General features: G+C 49.4%; 1 protein-coding gene across 22 annotated transcripts in view; it reads left to right on the forward strand.

Moving 5' to 3' along the window:
• LOC135244961 (neurexin-1a-like) overlaps positions 1-22,704 on the forward strand; it is a 312,297-nt gene that overhangs the window by 159,814 nt on the left and 129,779 nt on the right. The window contains exon 1 of one of the 22 annotated variants that reach the window (XM_064317670.1): positions 17,021-18,156. The exons of 18 other annotated variants lie outside the window; for them this stretch is intronic. In XM_064317670.1, the coding sequence (XP_064173740.1) occupies positions 17,958-18,156 (199 nt within the window). In that variant the 5' untranslated portion in view covers positions 17,021-17,957. Of the gene's footprint in view, positions 1-17,020; positions 18,157-22,704 lie in introns of those variants that run through there. 3 more of the 22 variants (XM_064317669.1, XM_064317672.1, XM_064317671.1) reach the window with 3 other exon arrangements.

Consider the following 22,704-nt stretch of genomic DNA (forward strand, 5'->3'; position numbering starts at 1 on the left):
GCACATTCTTCACCTGCATATTAACCAAATAAAACTACTGAGATTGGAAATCAGTTTTTTAATATCCTGCATTGATAATATGATAATTTCACCGTGCTACAGGAAACACACAGGTAAGTGCAGGCACACCTGGACAGGCCGTTTTTAATCTTCACTGTATAAATTTAACTTGAGTCTTGTGTGAAGCTCCACATTTTTTGGCGCCTCATTGTAAGTTATTGCTGCATTCAGTGATTCTCAAGGGTTATGAAGCCAGACAGAGCAATAAGCCCACCTGCAGAGTGTAGAAACTGGCAACCAAAGACACTGTTGAATCACACAAGCACACACACATGCACACGCAGAGGTACATGTACACAGACACGCTCTCGCACACACGCACACACCCACGCATGCTTAATGTATGAAAACCCTTGCGAAACCTGAACCATACCCTTCATATGTCGCTTTTAGAGTACCGTAACTTTCCTGAACAGAATCTTCCCTTTTGTGCTGCTCAAAATCTCTCTTTCTTCTTCTGTATGTCCCTGTATCAGTTTAAACCATATATATACATAAACAATGCAATTGCACCATTGGAAAGTTGATAAGACTGGAAACAGTGGAAATAGCCTCAACACATAGGAGTTTATTTTGCATTGACAGTGAAAATCCTGTTTACCACCAGGGGGCAGAGGAGAGCCCTTTTTCTAAGCCATGCTGATGTAAGATCCGTGGTATGGTGAAATTTCCTTATGACATTTTTAGTTCAGGCTGAAGGCAGCGTACATTCATTCTGGGCAAATATTTACAATATATCTGTGTACACTTGTCAAGCTAAACCTAGTCTGAGACACAAGCTGTCACAAAGCCAAGGGAGCCAGTCTCCACATTTTAAGCTGTTTGTGTTACATCGTGTTGTTTTTGATGTAAGTCATGGTAATCCACACCCATTTCGCAAACATTCAGTGAGCAAATTTGTTAGTGCATATGAAATGAAATGCATATGAAATGAGGTGGAATGCTGTTCTACTTGAATGGAATGTTAACCATGCACAGTTCTGACACCCCCCTCCTCCTGGGTTTGGTATTAATAGCTTCAGCTCCTTAAAAATCCTACACTGTCGGTGTTGTCACTGACTTTCCAAAAGCTCTCTGTTTATTTGTATTCGCCTTGTTCCTCATATTGCATTGAATTGTTTGTTTCACTGTTACTGTATCTGTTGATCCTAACTGTATGCTAACTAGAAGCAATGTTTCAGTCATTTAAAGCGTGTTTGCGTGTACACACAAACTCACACATACGAATATAGTTTATCCGGGCAGATACCACACTTACATTTCTGCATCAGTGGCCTTTTGGTTTGTTGAATTTCTCTGGAATAGAAATACAGTTCAGTAAGGAGGACAGTGTTGCAGGGTGGGGAAACAGTGTTGAGCCTTCAGCCCGGCAGTGAGAGGACGGGGGGAAGGAAGGGTGTGATGGGTTGAGGATGAGTTTGTGCACATGAGGATGGGAGGAATAGTGAGGATGATTTTCCGGAGGAGACGGAGAGGTGATGAGATGATGCATGGATGGAGGAATGATGAGATGAGTTAGAGACATGAGATGTTGATGGTTCTCATTAAGCTGCATCGCATCACACACACGTCGCATTGAATGTTTTTGCTTATGATTGGACATTCATGTCTCACTCTGCTACAGCACACTGGAAAGTGCAAATAATTGCAATTAGTTTTATAGTAGCAAGCGCCAGCCCCGTGTGTGTGTGTATGTGTGGGTGCGTACGTGCGCGTGCACGTGTGTGTGTGTGTGTGTGTGTGTGTGTGTGTGTTTGTGTGTTGTGTGTGTGCAGTGTGTGTGTGTTTGTGTGTGTGCGTGTGTGTGTGTGTGTGTGTGTGTGTAAAAAGAGTGAGGCACAGAGGTTTTTCCAGCTGAAACAACAGCCGACTTTCTCATGCAAATTAGCGGCATGAAGAAATGGAGAGAGTCAGGTCATTATTCCCTTCTGTTATTCTCCTGCATGGCAAGTGCCAAGTGCTGACGGATGCAGGGTAACCTGGAGTGGGCCCTGCACAGGTGACAGCGAGGCCTGCAGGAAGGCCGCACAAATGTTAATATATTCCCAGCCTGGCTTCCTCCAGCCCCTGTTCTGTGGTGGGAAAATGTTAATAGGTTTAGGTTCAGCCTGACGCTAGTCCGGCCGTCATCGCTGATTCCCCCGCTGAGTCCTCATGTCTAAGGAGGTGTGAACTCCATACAGGATCACCACCCCCACTGTCCTGTCTGTGCTGCAATCTTTATCTGTCTCACAATATTGTTCACTACCTCTCCCTCTCTCTCTGTCTCTGTCCCTCTGTCTCTCTCTCTGTCTCTCCTAATTTTCTGTCACTGCTGCTGTTGTCTTCTCTTTCTTTCCCTCCTTTTTCATATGTATTAGCACAACTGTAATAGGCAGTCTTTTAAATTATTGATTTTGAAGTAGAAAGAGAAATGTAAATGTGTTCTGATTTAAGAAGTTATTTAAAATATGCATCTCAACAAAAAGGCTTTTCATGTAAAAAGCTAACTAATTAGCTTTACAGAGTGCTTTTTAATTGACGAAGTGTAACGTTAATTCCACATTCACTGTGCGACATGAAGTTTTTAGATTACAGAAAATAAAATCTTTCATCTCAAAATTTGTTATTGCATACCTGTTAGATTGCAGTCTAGACAGACTATTGTGCATTATGATTAGGTTGAACTGTAGTCTGTGTTTACATCATGAAGTCAGAGATTACAGTATTCGGTTTTTGTAAGGACTCAGTGTGCGCTATTATTCTTGTGGTTATGGATTGTGGTTAGTTCTGTAATAATCGCTGAAAAGTGCCAAACTGCGAGGTGCATGTGGATTTTGGGGGTGGCAAGAAAAGCTTAAAACAAAAAAGTATCCCTTCATTCACACCCTCTCCTTTCCTGCCTCCCTCCAGCTCTATATTTTTTTCTTTTCTCTAAACCTGCCATTCATACATAGCAGGAAGGAGGCCGCTAGTTCACAGAGGCATTGTGGGATATCTTTGAGTGCGACCTCTCTCTGAACCTGGATACTGTGCAGTCAAAGAGTGGAAGTCTCCTCTGCTTTCTCCTTTATAAATATTCAAGCAGAGACCCCCAAGCCCAGGCCTTGAAAGCCTGCTTCCCTCAGAGTGCCGCACGCGCCTAGGGACAGGAAACAAAATGGCAGTCCGTGTCCACGGGACACTAATTGCGGCGAAACGGAAAGAGCTTTACCTCCAAGAGCTCATAATGATAAATGTGGCTAAAGTGGGTGAGCTGAGGGCTGTGGGGGGAGAGAGAGAACGGGATCATGGGAAGGTGATTTTTTTTCATACCATCCTCTGAATTCTGTCTTAATTTCACTCTCTGAGATATGCTCCGAAGGGATTGCTATTGAAAATCCTCTGGCAGAAATAAATAATGGAGAAAATGAACATGCGACCCACGTACATCTGAAGGGGTTGAATTCACACGAGGGGTGTGAATGAGGGAGGGAGACGGAAAGTAAAAGAAAGTTCAGGAGGGAATCAGACCGTTTCCCTGAACAGTTTGCATACGGTGGGGGTGGGGGGGGGGGGCGATAGCACAGTGGAACGGCTCCATAGGAGATGCGAGTCCAGCTACCCCACAGACGTGGTGTTTAAAAGATTTCCCTGTCGGCTCCTCTTCAGAATGGTGTCTGTCATGCAGCACCTCCATTCCGCAGCCCCCTGGCCCCCATCAGACAGCGGGTACGAGGAGCCACCACACCGTTCTGCATGCGGCACGCTCAGCAGAGGGTCAATGTGGGAGCACGTATCTCTTTCTCCCTCTCCCCGTCTTTCTCTTTCTCTTCCGTCTCCCCCTCACTCATTCTTTTGTATTATTGCATTCTCTCTTGCTTTCTCTCTGTCACTCGAGTTCTCACTCTCACCCTCTCCATTTCTCGATCTCTCTTGCTTTCATGCTTTTGCTGTCTCTGACTCACTTTCTCACTCTCGCATTTACATTTCACTTTCAGGGCGTTCACTGGTGTGAACTTAGGGCAACGTTGCTAAAGTATAAAACAAAAACATAAATTCATTATACTGATAAAGTGGCAGATTTCACGTTTTGTAAGTCTCACAAATACAGTCACACCTTCAGATTTCTGTGAGGTGCATGGATTTAGGTGTGTGCTTTTCTTCTTTTTAAGTATTCCGCGAAGGCAGTCTGGGCACAAACGTTCTCTCGCACTTGGGCTGAAAGTTGGATTTGGAATGCAAAGGACTGAGCAGCCAATCAGCTGCCAGTGTGCGGGGTGATTGGGATTCAGAATGAAAAGTGATGGAGTGGAAATTTGACCTGGCCGTTTGGGGTTAACTCCCCTACGTTTTGTGACGGTGTTTCGCGTAATGAAAACTCTTTCATTTGAATTTGTGGTGAATTCTGCTCATTTGGGCTGAGCAGGAAAATCAATACCCAAAATGCATTGCAAGTAAGGTGGACAATGAAATGCATGCTACCTGACTGATGTGGCTTCCCTAGTGACACTTCATGGGAGCTCTCCTACCCACCATGAGTAAGTGCATCCTTTAGCATCTCCTGCAGCACAGTGCACCTCATTGCACTGGGGTTCTGAGGGAGGAGCACCCCCTCTTAGCTCCCCAGCACCACCTCCAGCCACACACTGGTCTGCCCCCATCTAAGGGATTACCAAGTCCATCTGCTTAGCCTGAGGGCTTGAGCTTTAGCAGGTCACGGAGTGGTATGGATTTTAGCAACGAAATCTGCGGCCTACGAGGGCCCCTAGACGCTGCCCCTGCGGGCCCCAACCGGCGCTGTGTGAGGAGTGCTGGAGGAGGCTAAAACAATCCAAAAAACTACTGCTCTCCTTCCCCTCCTCCTCTCTGAACGCTCGGCGTTGCCATGGCGCAGGGCATGGTGGGTGGGTTGGTTGGGGGGGGGTGGTCAGCGGCGAAAGCCATAACACCAGCACCGGTCAAAGCTCTCACAGGACCCCCGACCCACCGACCCCATTCCACCCCTCTAACCGCACGCCGTCTCTCCTCATCCGATTAGAGCCCTGGGTGCGGGGGCGGGCTCTGACCCCGGCGCCGAAGGTTCGAGAAACCTGGCTTCCTCTAGCCGCAGGCCTCGGCCTCGGCCTGGAGCGCTGCGAACCCGGCCTTCCGTGAGCCAGACCCTGAGAGACGCGCACCCCGAAGCAAACCTGCCAGCCCTAACCGAAGCAGATCGACTGCGCGTCTGCCTCCGCTCAGCGCTACGCGCTACGCGCTCACGCTCCGTCTGCCTGCAGAGCTTCGGCTCTGCGTTTGTGGATGTTTTTTGGAGCAGGGCGGATTACGATCGTCGCGCATGGATACAGCAGCAGCCAGGGCTTCGACTTTGTCGCTGTGCAGCCAAGGAGAATTCCCGCTGGATGTTAGCCCCCCCCCCTCCTCTCTGCCAGCACCCTTGTGTATGGCCGTGCCTTTTCAAACGGGGCGAGCCGATTGGTGTTTATGACGGGGTGCGGCCCCTCCCCCTCCTGTTAGGGAACCACATTGTCCCTGTTTTCAGCCCGAATGCATTGTCTCTCAGCAGCTTTCATACTTGCGGGAAGATTTCGATCCTTTTGAAAGAGAAGCAAAGAAAATGCTGTGACAGATGTTAGCCCACCACCTCAAGTGCCAACAATAGCCCCCCTCCCATCTGAGGAATGAAATGTACAGCACTGGCTGTCACATTTCAACCCTTTCAGACACTGGGCAGCTGTGGAAAATTGAATGTAATGACTAAGAGGTAACTGAGAGTACAAGTTACGTAAAGAATAGGCCTTGCAGGCTGAATGACTGACCCACATTTTCTCCCAATGTTCTCTCGAACCGGTTAATTTCTGATCTTATTATTACCCCCACTCTCTCTAAATGTTAGTACAGTACGTGCTGTAGTAATTGAAGTTATCTGCTGAGTTCGGTGGGAGTCAAGGTAACATACATCAAAGCAGAAATGCTGTAGAATCAGGGCAGTGCGGCATAGCTCAAATAGAAGCTTGTTTGATTGGGGTAATTGTATGGTGTGTCCGTAACCTAGATTTTCACATCCACAAAGTCTGTCCTATTTCTCATACTTTACTGTCCTATTCTGGACATGTCGCTGTGAGCATCGTATTAATCAAAGCAGAGAAACGATATTATTTACATTGAAATCTGAACCTTGGTTGCACGTAAACTGGTGCGTGTGTCTATGCGTGTGTGCGTGTTTCTGTGTTTGTGTGTGTGTGTTTTTGTACGTGCGTGTGTGTCTGCGTGTGTGCCCGTGTGTGCAGATGACTGTTCCATGAAGTGGTCACGGGTGTCCCCATTAGGAACCTGAGGTTAATGTGCGTGCTCAAATCGGATCGTGTTCATTGTTCTGCTAAAGTGACTCTCCATGGGTGGCAGCGGACGGGAGATGGGGGCAGGAAGTGGGGGTCGGGGGCTGGGGGGGAGGGGGGGTGGGGGGTTCGTGTGCCAGTTTGAACTGGTCTCACTGTGGCTGCTCCTCAGGGCGAGGCCCTGTACCGCCGTGTGAGTAACGGATCAGCAGTCCTGACCGTGTGCTGGTCTGCATCCTGTCCTCCGCTCCTCCTCCTCCTCCTCTCCTCTTCCTCTCTGTTTGATGGGCTGATGAGTGGCTGACCTCGTTTAAGTTCCCCTTTGTCGCTGCCCGCCTTCAGTTCTCTCCGCTCCCCGATACGCACTTCAGAAAGAATTGGGCGCAGAAAGGCCGGCGTTCGCTCGGGGACTCTGATACCGCCAGGTGTTTGTGGATTGACAGCGGTGGACCGAGGCCGAGCGGTCCCGGGGAGGATAATCCCGGTCATCGGGGAAGGCGGCGGAAAAGTTTCCTTTAGAGCTGTAAGACACAAGATAACGTTATCCCTGGGATATCTCCCTGGGTTCGGCCGTGATGCTTTTACAGCCTGGGATTCAGCGTCCGTGCTCGCCGATCGATACGGCCCGACCGCGGCTTTCAGCTCCGCCCACCGCCGTAGCGAAACCCCTCACCTGGCCTTTTGTCACAAGCCTTTTCTGTTACCCGCAGACGAACACTTGACACCACTTCTTTTTGCGAGAGCTAATTAGTGGTGTGGGAAGCATAGTGTGCTCCGCTCCCAGTCAACAGAATGGTCTTTCCTAGTCCACTGCAGCTCCCCGCTGATAACGTAGCAGGGCTGGTGGGAGGTCATGGTACTTCAGACAGGGGGATGTGGCTAACCGGATGAGCATGGGCTCAGGACATGGCTACATCCTCCGCGTAACCCAGGAAACGCTTATGTGTGACCTACATCCTCAAGCAGAAGGTTGAGATCAGAGCAGGACCCTTGCAGCTTAGACAGGGAAACACATGTAGTCTAACAGCAGTGTGGCCTAATCAACAGCGGGCTTTAAACTGAACTGCGGAGTGTCCCGGAGAGTTCTGCCTCCTCCTGCTATCACCAGAACACACGCTGAGTGACGGTGGCCCAGTTGTGTTTGCTGGTTGACAGATCCATCTCAATTTATGCGCTGTTAAAGCATTTAGGCTGTCCCAGGTCCTGCGGGTTTGGCAGCTAATCATCTACAAGCCGTAGACTGAAAAGCCCCGCAGTCCTCCTCATCTTTTCCATATGAAATTCATACAGAAAGTGCAATGAGTGGAATGCCCTGTCTCCCAGGGATGTCCCCCCCCCAGTAATCACGACCCGCGCCCCCGACCCGGTCCCTCCCGCGGCACGCACGCTTCCAGGCGTTTCGAGGCGTCTGGGTCGATGAGACGGGACGCTCGATTGTGAGGCTCTCAAAAGGCGCAGGCCCAATAAACAGCCTTCTGTCGGGCGGAAGTAATGGCGTCTCCACGGCGAACAGGGCGGCGGTCTTTGAGTGCAGGGCGGCTAAATGAACCCACTGTTGGAGAAATATTTGGGTTTCGGTGTGTAAGGAATGCTTGGCCTGGCTTTGACACTGCGATTGTGCCTACAGACATGAGAATATCTTCCTAAAGTGCTTCTGCACAGACCGCTTCTGAACTCTCAATGCACGCACGTACACACATATAGCGTGCCTGTAAACACGCACAGAAGGACTTGGCCACAAATACACACACATACACATTGTGTGCTAAAAATTGTGTGCACACGTACACACACACACACACACACACAGACATACATACACAAAGGCTCCTATTTGGCACGGTAAAGGCACATTCATTGCAGGATCAAGCTGTTAAGTGACTGTGACCTGGAGTCCACATTGGTGGGGCATGATTGACTTCTTCACACCTGGAGGTGAGGTGGGTTTAAGTCCTCCAAGCTTTACCAGGGTTACCGCCTGATCAGTGAGACTTCATAAGCACACACGCTTCCAGCTTGCAGTCAGTGAGAAATGCGTAGCTTTTTAGTGAATGTGGTCTACAGTGCACAAATGCCAGGTGTCACGCACACACATGCATGCAAACACATGCACACACACACACACACACACACAGGCATGCCTGCTCACATGCGCAAACACACATACACGCACATAACATATAATAGCGTAACAGCAATGGCGAGAGCAGGCCATTCATCCCAACAATGCTCACCATTTTCCTACCACTAAAAGGTACCTAGTGCTCGCTGTATTTCACGCAGTGACTGCAATGTGTCAAAAAAATACTCCCTAATGTCTGTGTGGAATTTACCTCTTGCTAATTTCCATTTATGCCTCCTCGTTCTACTGAGAGAACTCAACTTTAAGAATCTCTTGTAGTTCACTTTGTTAATCCCTGTTATGAATTTAAACGCCTCAATAAAATAACTATTTAACTCTCCTTTTACTAAGCTTGAAGATTTTAAGTATCTTAAGCTTTTATCTTTAATAACAGGAACCAATTTTGTTGCCCTTCTTTGAACTATTTCCTGAGCCTCTATATCTTTCTTGTAGTACGGTCCCCAGGACCTCTCGCAATACCTTTGTCATACCATAATAGGAGTATTGTATAAAATATTTATGTTCACTACCTTTGGCTGTATAACCCCGCATCTGGTTGGTCCTTTTTTACTGCTGCAGCAGAACCTGAAAGGCTTTGATCAACTGTTACTCCCAAGTCTTTTTCAAATTGAGCACATTCCAATTTTGTTCTTCCTATAAAGTAGTCCTGCTTTATATTTTTATTCCTGTTCTATTTTAGGACATTCTTAGAGCTACACGAACATGTCTTTTGCCCTTGGCATACCGCTGGATGTCTAACATTCACATTTTATAAATAAAGAAGATGTATTAATTTCCATGTGTAATATATATTCCATTTCCTTTTCACAAAATAAGTTCTCAGCATGAACTTTGACCTCTGCTACCTCAGCAGACGTGCATGATGGATGGAGTGCAGAAGGAGCAGAAGCCTGCACCGGGCGAAATCGCGCAAGCAGGCAGATATGCATTTACGGTGCAGCGTGATGTATGCCACGGTGATATATGTGTTTATTTACGGATTCATAAGTGCGAGGCGCTCATTCTTTCCCGATAATGCCTCATTGTTATTCAGAGAGAGGTGCAAATCCAGAGGCGCATTTTAATTTGAGGCGCAGTGGGGAAGCTCAAATTGGAAACTAGGGGAAGCTTTCCTCACATGCACTGTGCTAATTTAAGTGCTGCGCATGGGAGACGGAACGAGGGGGCGTGGCCGTAAAAGCAGCTAAGCTGCAGCTAGGTAGCAAGGGCAGTGATGGAGACTCTGTAACCCTGGAAACCTGGGCAGAACCGACCGATTGGACAGGCCTGATGCGGAGGGGAGGGGAGGGGAGGGGCGGGGGGGGCTGGATGGTTCTGTAAAGAAGAAAGGAAGGAGGTCGAGGTTGAGTTTATCTATGACCCAGTCAATAGCATCAAGAGCAGGTGAGGGCAGTTTTGAGAGTCATAGCAATATCAATAATCTGGTGGAGATAGGAGACTCACACAAATGGAGGCAGCTATCGTACTGCCTTTATCAGTGACTCACTGACCTTTGACCTATTGTGCTTTTTCCATGTGTAGAGAAAAGGCTTCGATGCAAAAATGCATTCGGGTAGAACTCCTGTATGTGTTTTTATGTGCATGTGTGCGTACGTGTGTGTTTGATCTTGTGTGTGTGTGTGTGTGTCTGTGTGTGTGTGTGTGTGTGTGTATTCTCTGGGTTGCAGGCTGATGACAGGGCTGAGTGTGGATATGAGAGTCTCTCTCCACAGCGCTGCTTTCTTTGTTATCTCTTTCATTTCTAATAATGTGAGGCTGGACTCTCCAAGCCAGCAATTTCCCAGCGCTCCTGCTCCACTCCATCTATCAGATTTGTTGTGATGAGGGAAAAATAGCAGACACATTTCCAAACACCACATATCACTCCCTCTGCTTTTAGGAGTGTTTTATATCCCTCTATCTCCAACTCTATCACTTCCTTTTATATCTTTTCATTTAAGGAAAATACAATAATAATTGTGTTACTGCAACACGTGTGTTTGTTTGTGCTTGTATACTTGTACATAAGGAGCTGCATTGAGCTGTTTTTGTGTCCAGAGAGATATATAATGATTTGTTGAGCCCTGTTTATGTGTGAAAAACTGTCCTATAGAAGGAGAAAATAATGTTCCAATTTACCCACAATTCCACAGAGGCATCTTAGTTGTAGACAAGGCATCGCACACCTGAGGCATTTACGCCGCCAAATGGCCGACGCTGAAAATGTGCCAGCAGGTTCCGGATCTAATGGGAGGCTTGCCCCGGAGTCCAGAGAAGCTCAATAGAGATCGGCACATTTTCACCGAATAAACATTTCAGAGCCAGGGAGTTTTTGTGTGTGTGTGTGTGTGTGTGTGTGTGTGTGTGTGTGTGCGTGTGTGTGTGTGTGTGTGAGAGAGCAGGCCCTGTTCGGTGCACCGATGGCGTGCGGGGGCGTAAGAGGGGGTCTCGCCGCACCGACGCAGGGCTCCGAGCAGAGACGGGCGCGATGACCGCGATGGCGGTCGGCGAGCAGAGGCCTCCGTTGTTGCCCGACAGCGCGGTGGCTCTGCGGTCTGCACGCTGGCCTCGGGGCCGATACTCCTCCCTGATACATCCAGCCTGACGCACGGAGGATTAAATCAAAGGTCTGAGAGCTTCCCTCGCCGTTGGGCCTGCAGTCACGGTCAAACAGCAGTGGCGGTTGTTATATGTCAGAAAGGTGTTTCTGCTTTGCCTTATGTGCCATGGGCAGGTTTATTGATGTGTATGTATACTGTGTGTGTGTGTGTGATAAGTCTCTACTTCCCCTCCAGCTTAGATGTGCCTCGCTTCCAATCAGTTTCTCTGCTTTGTCCTCAGCTGTAGAATTCGAAACCACCCCTTTGTTTTTATCGATTCTTTCTGGGAAACAGAAGGAGAAAGAATTTTATCAAAGGTTTGCCTCCACATATTTCTTGATTATTGTTTTCGGTCTTTCAGTCTTTTGGCTACGCGGTATTGAGTTCTGGGTCCGGGTCTGGGCCTGTTTCTTTTTTTTTTTTTTTTTGTATGCTCCGTAATGGTTTTTTTCACCAGAGCGGCCGCTGCCCCGCACGTGCGCTAAAAACGTGAGCGGTGAACAAAAGGCTCTCCGTCTGAGCGATCGCGCTTCGGAACGCGAGTCGCGCCTCGCCAGCAGAATTCCGCGCGGCGCGGCGAGAGAGGATTCTGTTGACTGTACAGGTTAGCGGAACGTTCGTTTTTAAAAAATGCGCCGCCTGTTTATCGGTGTTTAACCGCGCCGCCACGCTGGAGTCGGCTTCAAACGCGAGGCGGCCTTCGGAAAGTCGGGTCGATGGAAACGCGCGCAGCACGCGCAGAAATGGCGAGCGGCTGAATGGAAGTGTGGAATGTGCGAATGGCGATGAATTGAAAGGAGAAAATTATGTGCTGGACACCAGGGTCAGTGTTCTCTTCTGGCTGATCCACAGTACTTTCAGCTGCTTTACACGCATAGGCCAATCGATTTGACGCCCTGTGTTTGTGTTATGTTAAAATAACGTGTTCGTGTGACACATTAATGGGTCATATTTTTGAAATATACAGACCAGAGTGTGGTGGAGGTGTAAATCTTTTGTTTTTAAAGAAGGCCAAGTGTGTGATATTAGAGAAAAGTGATACTGTACTACAGTATTAGTCTGCAGCAATCAGATAAATACTGTATCTCAGTACAGACTTACCCCTTTGAAAAAAACCCAGACTTAGACTTAAATCAGATTTAATGAATGCAGCTATGTTTTCTCTTTCCATTTTTTTAAAATAAAAAATATTGCTGTACAGCACCTGCAATGCCTTTAATTAGGTGATTAGTCTGCATTATCAACTCCTAATGTTCTGTGTTTAAAAATTCTGCAGTTCACCAGTTATTGCTTATGGTTGAGTAGAGTGCAGTAGATTTAACTGAAAGTCAGGATGTCTTCTAGCTTAACTAACCACTCGAGTAGCATAGGAGCAGGCTTCAGAGATGTGTTGAAATGAGAGAGGGAGAGAGAGATATTTTCCCACAGAAACGTGGATCGGAGGTGAGTAATTTCTAAAATTAACTTGCCAAATTGTGTTTGAGAACAAAGTTAATTGGTCTCGTTTGCAGTGTTGGTTGAATGCCGGCTTGTGTGTACAGTTAGAGTGTGACTTTGTGAGAGTAAGTGTGTGGAGAACCTCTCTCTCTCTCTCTCTCTGCTCTGTCTGACTCTGATGCGTGTAGTGGCTCCAGCACGGCGTTAACCTCAGGACACATGGATGTCCTCTGGACTCAGACCCCCCTCCCTCCCTCCCGCCCTCCCTCCCGCCCTGTCCGTTATGATGAGGTGGACTTAACCCAGAGACCTTTACAAAGCCCAGCCAGCCATGGAGCCCGACACAGACAGAGCCAGGACAGATAGCCTGGGCGGCCTGTCGGTTGCACTGCCCTGGTGGGGGCCGGTGTCTCATTGAGTGTCAGAACGGCAGTGCTGTTCTCAGACCAGCTTTCATCTCATCGTCTGCAGAGGCTGCGGGAAAATGAAAAACACACAGACAACTTCGGTGTCTGTCTCGGGCTTCTCAGCAGGGTGAGAGAATTGTGTTCAGTCATTAACACTGAGGCAACGCTTAAAGAAAACTTGCGGCCCATCACAGCCCTTCTTTCCGTCAGCTGAGAGGGGGGGAGGTGCTGAGCCCCCCTCTTCACTCTGACCCAGCCCAGTGCCCCAGCCTCGCAGCTCAAACTGTGTGTGCCTGTGATATTGATCAGTCTGGAGAAGTGAATTTGTATTGGCTCGGAGCTTCACCTTTGGGTCTCTCTCTGTCTGTCTGTATATTTCTGTCTCTCTCTCTCTCACTCACTCCACTCTATTGGTTTATTTTTCTCAGGGAACAAAAAGACCACAGGGATTGAAGGCACACAGCACCGTAGTAATGATTGGCTAATCTTTGGGTTTGAGAGACAGAGTGGTGCACGGAGAGAGAAAAATTTTATTTTCATGGCTCACTGCCCCCTTGGAGAGGTACCTGTGGCCTGGGAGAGTGGGTATCTGTCCCCAGCCATCAAACCCATATTGGACTGTCTGGAAACAACACACTAGTGTGTTCCTCCAGGTGTACTCATGTAGGCCAGGAAGCAGCTGCCTAAAATCCACTGACAAACTTTACGCTCAAGATGGCAGTTCTTCAGATGTTAGAGAGAAGGGCAACAAGACTGGTTCCAGACAGATATCTTGTATTAAATAAGTACACTTAGAGACTTATATTTAGATTTATAAACTCACAGCAGAAGGAGGAGAGCCAGGGCAGATTTGGTTGAAAAAAAATGTGAAAGGAAATACAGATTACAAAATATGTTTAAAGTTTAGTTTTGCCCGCAGCAAATGGGGGAGTGGGTAGCTTGAAGCTAAATGCATGTTTTACTTCGATGCTAGCAGGTGTTTTTGTTTATTGAATTGTTTAGCGGGAGTGATGGCTGAGAAGAGGCCATCGGGGTGTTTGATGCGGGCAGAGCGGGTTTGACAGGGGTTTACGCGCTGGACAGATGGGTTGGTATGGTTACCATACCAGTTGCGAATCAGACTCCCTGTTATTGCAGAGCTGCACCGTGATTGCCATGGCTCCCTTGCGGCCTGTTGCGGAGACTCTCTCTTTTGATTACGATGAAAAATGGCAACCATTTATTTCAGAAAGTGCTTCTGTAAAAGGCTGTTATGTGATACAAGGCTGTGGAGTAACTGTGCTGTAGGAAGGTGATAAATGCCCAGGAAAGCACCTCAAGCACCGACTGCTGAATTCATGGTACAAAAACCATGTTGCCAGCCAGACACATACATGTGCACACACATACATACATACATACATACATACATACATGCACAAACGCAAGCACGCACTCGCATGCATATATACATGCAAGCATAAACGCGCATAAACATGTACGCACATACACACGGTAGTTGAACTGACATATTTTCACCCCTGAAATTTGCATTCCAGATGTATTCATGGAATTTAACTTGGAAGTTGCCCGTAAGGAAAATGTTTCAGCCATTTGACATCATTTCAAATCCTGGGGACATTTTTCATCTGCAATGGCACTGTTCTGAGAAATGTAGCATTTGTTTGCAGTGAAGCTAATGGTTCAGCAGTAGGAACGGTGTGGTTTAGAGTAAACCACCAGGGTGCTGTTTCAAATGACTGTGCTGTGCACCAGGAGGAACTAGAAAGGTCATGCTGTATTTCAGCAACATGTGTAATCACTGGATTTACCACATGGGGGCGCCAAAGCAGTAAGCAAACAAAGCAAATCCTAGCCATCGTGAATACGTCATTTACTCACTGTTGCGGATACTTTATTTTATAGAGTCCACAGTATCAGATTATTGAAATGACATGAACTTAATTAGTAGGATAATGATGATTGGGGTGAGTTGTCATTGTCTACATGACAAAAAAGCCTTTGTTTTACGTGTGTGTGTGTGTGTGTGTGTGTCTCTGTCTGTCTGTCTGTGAGCATGTCACTGTGTCTGTGCGTATGTGTGTGTGTGTGTATGTGTGTTTGTGCGTGTGTGAGTGTGTGTGTGTGTGTGTGTGTATGTGTGTCTGTGCGTGTGTGAGTGTGTGTGTCTGTGCGTATGTGTGTGTGTGTGTGAGTGTGAGTGTGTCTGTGCGCATGTGTGTGTGTGGGGTGGGCGGGGGGAGGGGGGGCTGTGCACATATGGCTGATTCAGTTTATTTAGATTTTTTTTGTTGTTGTTTCCTTGGCAATCAAATGGTGATAGATTGTGTTATTAACTGTAATTATGCAGATGCTATCTGTGATAGCTATTGAGGTCCAAGAATAGATGCATTTTAAGGTTTTAATTCTGTAAAATGCTAATTCAAGTACCTACTCATGTGACACCAGTGGCTTGGTGCCCAACCAAATGTTGAAGGCAGGAATTAGATTGATTGGAGATACAGGGTATGAACATCTATATCTATTTTAATCATGAACATCTATATCTATTTTAATCTACAGCTTCTGCGGTTTGGGAAAGCTTTGGATTCAGGACGAAAATATGCAGTGACGTGTGTGTGTGTGTGTGTGTGTGTGTGACTGATGAGAGGTGGATATATTTAAATATGTGCTTTGTTCTTTCTCTTTTGCCTCTTCTGTCCCTCTTACCGCAGTCCTTCTCGGATCGGTTATGCGGTAATGCGCGTGCTTGTCTGCTTTCAGAAAGAGTAAAAACCTCTTCTCTTTAATTCGTGTGTGTTCTCTCAGGGGCAGTGAGTAATGCTTTTTTTAGTGTGAGAAGGGGACGTTGCGCCGGTTTCTGCGGATATCTAAACGGACAGCCCCGGGTTCCTGGGGTTGGGGGCACATCCCTTCTCATGTCAAGCCTGTTAAGCTGACTTCTTTTTAAGCTGCAAATCACATCTCTCTCTCTCTCTCTCTCTCCATCACCGGTAACTGAACTTGTATATAGAAATATATTTTCTCCCTGGATGTGAGAAGAAGAGCAGAGACACAGAAAGCCCTTTGTGAACACACGGCCCCCTCTCCTAGCCCCGCGCCCCGCCAGTCCTTGTCCCCCAGGCGCCGGGCTGGGGCTCTGCGCGGTCCTGCGGCGGCGGTGCATCGGGTCGCGTTTCAGACCGCGCTCGGTCACAGACCGCTGCGCTCACGCCTTTGTTCTCAGTCTCTGCTCTTCTGAGCCCCGGCGAGGCTGCATTCCACAGATTCAGCACCCTGCCTGTGGACAGCGCCTCCTTAGCCTTTCATGTGTCCGTGTGTGAGAGAGAGAGAGAGAGAGAGAGAGAGAGAGGTATAGATACCAGCATTAGGCAGTATCTGCAGTGTGTGAGGGCTCGGGAGTGCTGTAGTTTCAGTGGTGCAGGGGAGAGCTCCTGTTGTGGCCGGGTTGTAAGGTGCGAGTAATTAAAGAGTCGGGATTGGCCATGCTCGCGCTTCGGCTTTTGCCGTTAAATATTCTTTTTGTCTGGTGGAAGCGCGCTGCTTCGCCGCTGCTGATGCATCGAACTGCGCCACCTGCTACCCCTGTCTCCGCCAGCTACCCCCCCCTTCCCCTCGTCTCTGCCTGCTACCCCCCCATCTCCGCCTCGGTCTGTAACTCCAGCCCCTTTCAGCGCCGTGCTGCTTGGGCTGCTGGAGAGATGCCCCCCCAAACCCAAAACCTCACACCACCCAAAGAGAGACTTGCAGAAAAGCTGGGATCAATGGAGTCGGGAGTAAAGGGGGAAAAATAGAGGGAGGGAAAGGAGCCCGGGGAAAGAGTGAGTAGGTGGGGTGAGGGAAAGGTGGGGGGGAAAGGTGAGGGGGCGGGGGGGGGGCTCGTTTGACTCCCTGCTCTCCTGTTGTCTCCATTCGGTTTGCACACCGGATCTGCTCATGTGAGCGCACTGCCACAGAGGACTGACTGCTATAATCCAGAGTAGTGGAGAGAGAGAGGGAGGGAGGGAGGGAGGGAGGGAGGGAGCGGGAGAGCGAGAGAGAGGGAGATGAAGTGAACATCCCCTTTTTCCAGATAGGCTCTTCCCCGGCACTGCATTCGGGCTCCGGTGATTTGCTGTGTGGAGACGGGCGATTTGCATAGCCTCCCTCTCCCCCGCGTCGCCTGCTCCTCCGCGCCCGCTCCTCCGCGCCGTCCCCAGTGCTGCTGCTGACGCTGGCCGGCCAGGACGGCTCTGAGGCGTGTGCGTGAGGGCGAGCGCCGGCGTGTGTGCGTGTGTGTGCGTGTGCCGGCTCGGCCCGGGCAGGCGGGGAGCCCCTCTCCGTTCGTCACGCGTCTCGGGCGCAGCGGCGGCGGCGGCGTCGTCTTCCTCGTCGTCTTCCTCGTCGTCTGCTCTTTCCCGCGCAGGAGCGAGCCTGCCTGCCTTCCCCTCCGGATGGCCTGCCGATCGAGGAGGACTGCCAGAAAACCGGGAAGGTTCTCTCACTTTGTGAAAAATGATAACGCGTGAAGAATTGATCCTTTTTTGAAAGTAGGAAATCCTGCGCTTTTTTTTCCGCGGCGTGGTGGAGTGTCTGTGGGATTCTTTTCTTCTCCGTCCCTGAGAGTCTGCCTTTTGCGAGCGTCAGGAAGACAGGAACGAGTGAAACACTGGAATAGAGACGGGGGGCTGCTGTCTCTCTCTCTTTCTCTTTCTGCATTTGAGTCTCTCCTCATTTTCTGTGGCTGCCTCGATTTTTTTTTTTTTTTGTTGTAGCAGTTCTTTTTTGTTTTTTTTTCTCCTTCCACCGTCCTTTTCGCCCTTTCACTCTCCCGCCCCGCGATGCCGTTGTGGATTTCCTAACGGGGGCCGGGGCTGGGAAAGACACGGCGCCGGGCGTTTCGGGGTCCGCGCGCGGTCCTCCGGTCGGCGGGATCGCTAGCGTTTCCGTGGCGGTTTCCCGGGGGAGCGGCGCGCCGGCCCGGGCGCTGGGCGCGCGGGATGGAAGGCTGAGGACGGCCGCCGTCGAGCGCTCGCCGCGCCGCTCGCTCGCGAGGATGGCGCCGCCGCCTCGGCGGGACCCCCTGGCCCTCTGGGCCCTCCCCCTGGCGCTCTGCTGCGTGGCCGGGGCCGCCCTGGGGGCCGGCGGCCTGGGGCCGGGGCCCCACCGCGGACACCTCGCTCACGGGAGCAAGCTACACCACACAGTGCCTGTCGCTATCCACAGATCCCCGGCCTCGCTCCGGGTAGGGCATGGTGGGTACCTCTGCCTCATGTGACCGGCTCTCTGTCTTTACCTGCACCACACCTCTCTCCCTTCCTCCTCTACCTTTCTTTCCTGTAGCGCTCTATACTTCAGATCTGATCCAGTTCTCTGTGTGCTCCTGTCCTGTATATCCAGACTGTGCCCCCCCCCCGTCCCTGTCCCTGTCTCTCTGTCTCTCTGTCTTTTACCTGCACCACACCTCTCGCTCTTCCTCCTCTACCTCGCTTTCCTGTAGCTCTCTACACTGATCCAGTTCTTTGTGTGCTCCTCTCCCGTTTATCCAAACTGTGCCCCCCCCCGTCCCTGACTCGGTCTCTCTGTCTCTGCTCACCTGTGCACAGACTCTCTGCAGCTCTCTGTGCTGGTGTCAGTATGCAGATTATAGAGGATTACAGGCATGGCTGCAGTGTGAATATCAGCCTGTATTGCAGCAGTGTGCGGGTGTACTGGGGCACAAGGCTGTGTTCGGGCAGGTTTGGGTTTGAGTGAGAGGACCGCAGTGCCTTTTATACAGCACTGACCTCTCTGCTTCAACATGCCTGTGTGTGTGTGTGTGTGTGTGTGTGTGTGTGTGTGTGTATGCATGTGCGTGTGTGTGTTTGTGAAAAAAGCATATGGTGTAGTTGTGTGCCTGTTCGGGTATGTGTGTCAGCATGTATGAGCTAATGGTGTGTGTGTGCGTGTGTGTGCACGCACGTGCGTGTGTGCGTGCGTGTGTGTTTGCGTGTGTGCGGAGGTTGATGCCGCAATGCCCTGTATCCCCCACAGTGTTGCGTGATGTTACTCTGTGTGGGGTACTGAGCTTTTCTCTGCCCAATAGCTCTGGGACTTGGCCGACTGTAGGTGTGTATGTGATTCAGATGTGACGTCGCTGTAGTGTTGAGGTAATGCGCGCTGTGTGCAGGTAACTGAGCCTGCTGGGGTTCCAGTGATGTAAAAGCGACGCTGGTACGATTGCCCGGTAGCGAGCGGGTTCTATCACTGGGATGTGGGCAGTTCTAACCTGATGTAAACGTGCCTTTGATACAGCAGTGCACGCAGGTTATTTATTTTATTTTTGCTGGGAGCTGTGTGTAAGTGCGGTCAGGTATGCGAGAGATCGGGGGGGGGCTGTGTTAAGGCGGCGCTGATACGGCGTTGAGCCGCGGTTCGCTGCGTGCGTGCTGCTCCGCCGGTGCGCTCCGCTCTGCCGCTGAACCGCGAAAGCCCCGGGGTGCGGACGCGATGGAAAAGTGACGCTGATGCGACGCGTACGCCCTGGCGGATCAGGCGGGATTTCGCACAGCTCACGCTCTCAGTGCTGATGCAAGGATGGCAGGCTTAGCAGACCGCTGAGGCAGCACAGGGGGGCAATTAGGGAGCTTTGATTGGATTTTTCTGGGGGCTTAAAGCCTGCTTCCCTTCATCCCCTTACCTGTCTACCCCTGGCCCCGCCCCCCCTCGCCTCGCCCCCTAGTGGGCGGGACACCGTACCCACACCTCTCGCCTGAAGACGGCATCAGCCGTAGTTCTTCTTTGTTTACGCCTGAGTAAATAGCATGGTATCTTCTTTTATTTATTTATTTGACATTTTTTGCAATGTCCGGGGAAATATTTTAGCTCCTCTGTACTGTTCATCAGCTCTATGTGATGTTGACCCACTTTTAATGTTCATGAATGAACCATGGCAGGCTTTCATAGTGTATTATTAAAATGTCAATATCAATGAATTAATAACTAATTATTATCGGCATTCATTCAGTGTGTGTATGTGAAATGTATTCACATGTCATATAAAGATATTAAATCTTCCGGAATGTATCATTTGTAATGAACTTTCAGTCAAAGGGGCTGTGCATCGCAGCAGGTAAAAAAAGGATGCTTCCTCTGTGATCAATCTGAATTCTTAGTGTGTGCAGCCCTCCCCTCTGCTGCTCTGCATTCGGCCTGTTTCCTCCGCTGATCGATCAGCAGTCGCAGTGGGGGGACGCTTCTGGCTCGGGCTTCTCCGAGGCTTCTTTTGGGAAAGGCAGCTGAAAGTAACCCCGGCGGTGTGTGCGTTCCGAGCCGCTCGTCCCAGAGACCGCGCTGCAGCGTAATCCTGTTTAGAGCAGCTAGGTAATTAAACCTGCCTTTAAACATTACTGTCACACGGCGTTTAACAGCGTGTCTGACGATCCGTATGGATTACTTCATTATGCACAGGGTATGAGAGGAGAGCCAATCACATTTGTTCTTTTTTTTTTTTTTTTCCATTTGGGAGCCGTTTGTGTTTCTGTGCTATAAAAGCTCTCTGTGCTGTAAAAGCTGCAGAGTGTAGAGGATCTCTCGCTGCTCTGCGCGGTGCTCTGAGCCCCTCCAGACAGGACCGTCCGTCGAGTGGCACTTACTGATTGACGAGGAGATGCTGTACTTACGTAGGGGGGGGGGCGGAAATGGAAAAAGATCAGAATGAACAGGATGCATTAAACGAGGGAGCACGTGGGAGAGAGAGAGAGAGAGAGAGAGAGAGAGAGAGAGGGAGGGAACAGGGGAAGTGTTAATTGCAGTGCACCAGATTTACACTTCTTCTTATTCCCTTCTCTCCACGCCTCGGTGCTACCATCATTCTGTTCTCCCCGGAGGGCCATCGGCTGGGTGCCCTGTCGGACATCCTGTGGGGATGGGGGAGGGGGGGGGGAGGAGATGTTCTCTTCCTCCCAACCAAGAAACCTCATTGGTATTTGAGAACAGACATAACAATATGAAAGATGTGACAAAACAGATGAAAGCGTGTCCTTTTCCCGGCTTTCAATTTAGTATAAATATAAGAAATTGAGTTAAAAAAATAAATAAATAAATAAAAAACACTTGTGTAAATCCTCTCCGGGCGTTGAAAGTGACACAGCGGCCAACCAGCTCACATCGGCCAACCAGCTCACATCGGCCAACCAGCTCACAGTGGCCGTGCCTAATTGAGGAGCGCTATCAGGGAGCGGCGGGATGGAACTCATCCCCGCTGCTCTGTGATCCAGTCGGTCCCGCCGGGGCCCTGGAACAACTGCACCCCGTCAGCGCGGGGCAAACACTGTCACAGAGAAGAGCCCGCTGAAACTGCCGGTCTGAGACACATTACCCGGAGAGTGCACTCCGCGCTCTCTCTCTCTCTCTCTCTCTCTCTCTCTCTCTCTCTCTCTCTCTCTCTCTCTCTCTCTCTCTCTCTCTCTCTCTCTCTCTCTCTCTCTCTCTCTCTCTCTCTCTCTCTCTCTCTTTCTCTCTCTCTCCCTCTCTCTCTCTTTTGTCCTTTCCCAAACCCTCCTTCCTTCCTTCCTTCCTTGTCTCCTTACATTTGCTCACTGATTACATGTTGTGTAATTACGGGCTTTCTTTTGGTTTGTGATATTTGAAGCTGCTGCAGCGGGTGGCAAAAGGAAGGCGCGTGGGTGGGGGTGGATGGGTGGTGCACTTACATTGATTTGGCTGGGATGAGGGTGTCGTGTCTGAGGATAGTGCCGGGCAGGGGAGAGGAGCGTTTTAGGGATTGTTGTGAGTGGGAGAAGGGGCCAGGATGTTGTGAGGTTTATTGACCACAGACGTGAAGGATAATTATGGGATGCGGTGAGTGCTCGTAGAGAAGGCCTGTTTCCCATCTGCTCCCACAGACATAATTCCACTTTTGTGTTTTTAATCCCGGATTTTCTATCAAAGTCAGAGGAAGCAAGTGAAGCGACTGTAATCAATTTTAATAGGTTCTACCTTAAGTACTAATGAAGAAATGCATTAGAGGGAGAATTGTGCCGTGGCCCCATGCTGTTTGAGACGGGAGGGAGTCATAAGAGAGAGATTCTGTTGGGAGATAAAGAAACAGAGGGGGCGGAAGAAAGAGAAATGAACCGGAAAGCACTGATCTTCATGTCAATCTCAAAGAAGGATCACAAGTCTGAACACAAACGTGGATATTTCCGGAAAATTTGAGGGAAAAATGAAGGTGTAGCCAAGCATGCAGTTATATTTACTGGTGTCTGTAGCTGTCTGTAGAAGAATAAAAATATATTTTTAATGTTATTGTTGCTATCAGTAGCTAGAATGTGTCTATTTAAATTTATATTTTAAGATGAAGTTTGAAAGTTTCTTGAATCTCAGACCAAGAGAATGAGAGGGATAGAGAGAGGGAGAGAGTGTGTGTGTGTGAGAGAGAGAGAGAGAGAGTCTGTGCCTCCCCTGCTCTCTGTTTGTTGTGTCTGGCTGAATCTAATTGTCCCTTGTCTGCATCCTGATGTCACTGGCGGGTTTTGGGCCTTGGTGTGTTTTCTGAGGGATATTTCCTGGGCTGCAATCAGCCATGGGAAAAGGAGGCTGACGTGTGTCGAGACACAAGTTTCTGCTGCAGAGATCCATGCCAGCTCTGGGCCTGGAGCATGGAAACACTTTCCGTGATGCCATGGCATCTGCCAGCACAAAGCCAGTTGCGCAGACCTGCACTGCTGGCCGAGTCTGTGTTTCCATAAATATGATTGACTCACAAGGCCCAGGTTGTCAATAAATGTATGACATTTCACTAACGAAGCAAGAAGTGGAAA

The sequence above is a fragment of the Anguilla rostrata genome, chromosome 18 (genome assembly GCF_018555375.3).
Source record: "Anguilla rostrata isolate EN2019 chromosome 18, ASM1855537v3, whole genome shotgun sequence".
NCBI lineage: Eukaryota > Metazoa > Chordata > Actinopteri > Anguilliformes > Anguillidae > Anguilla > Anguilla rostrata.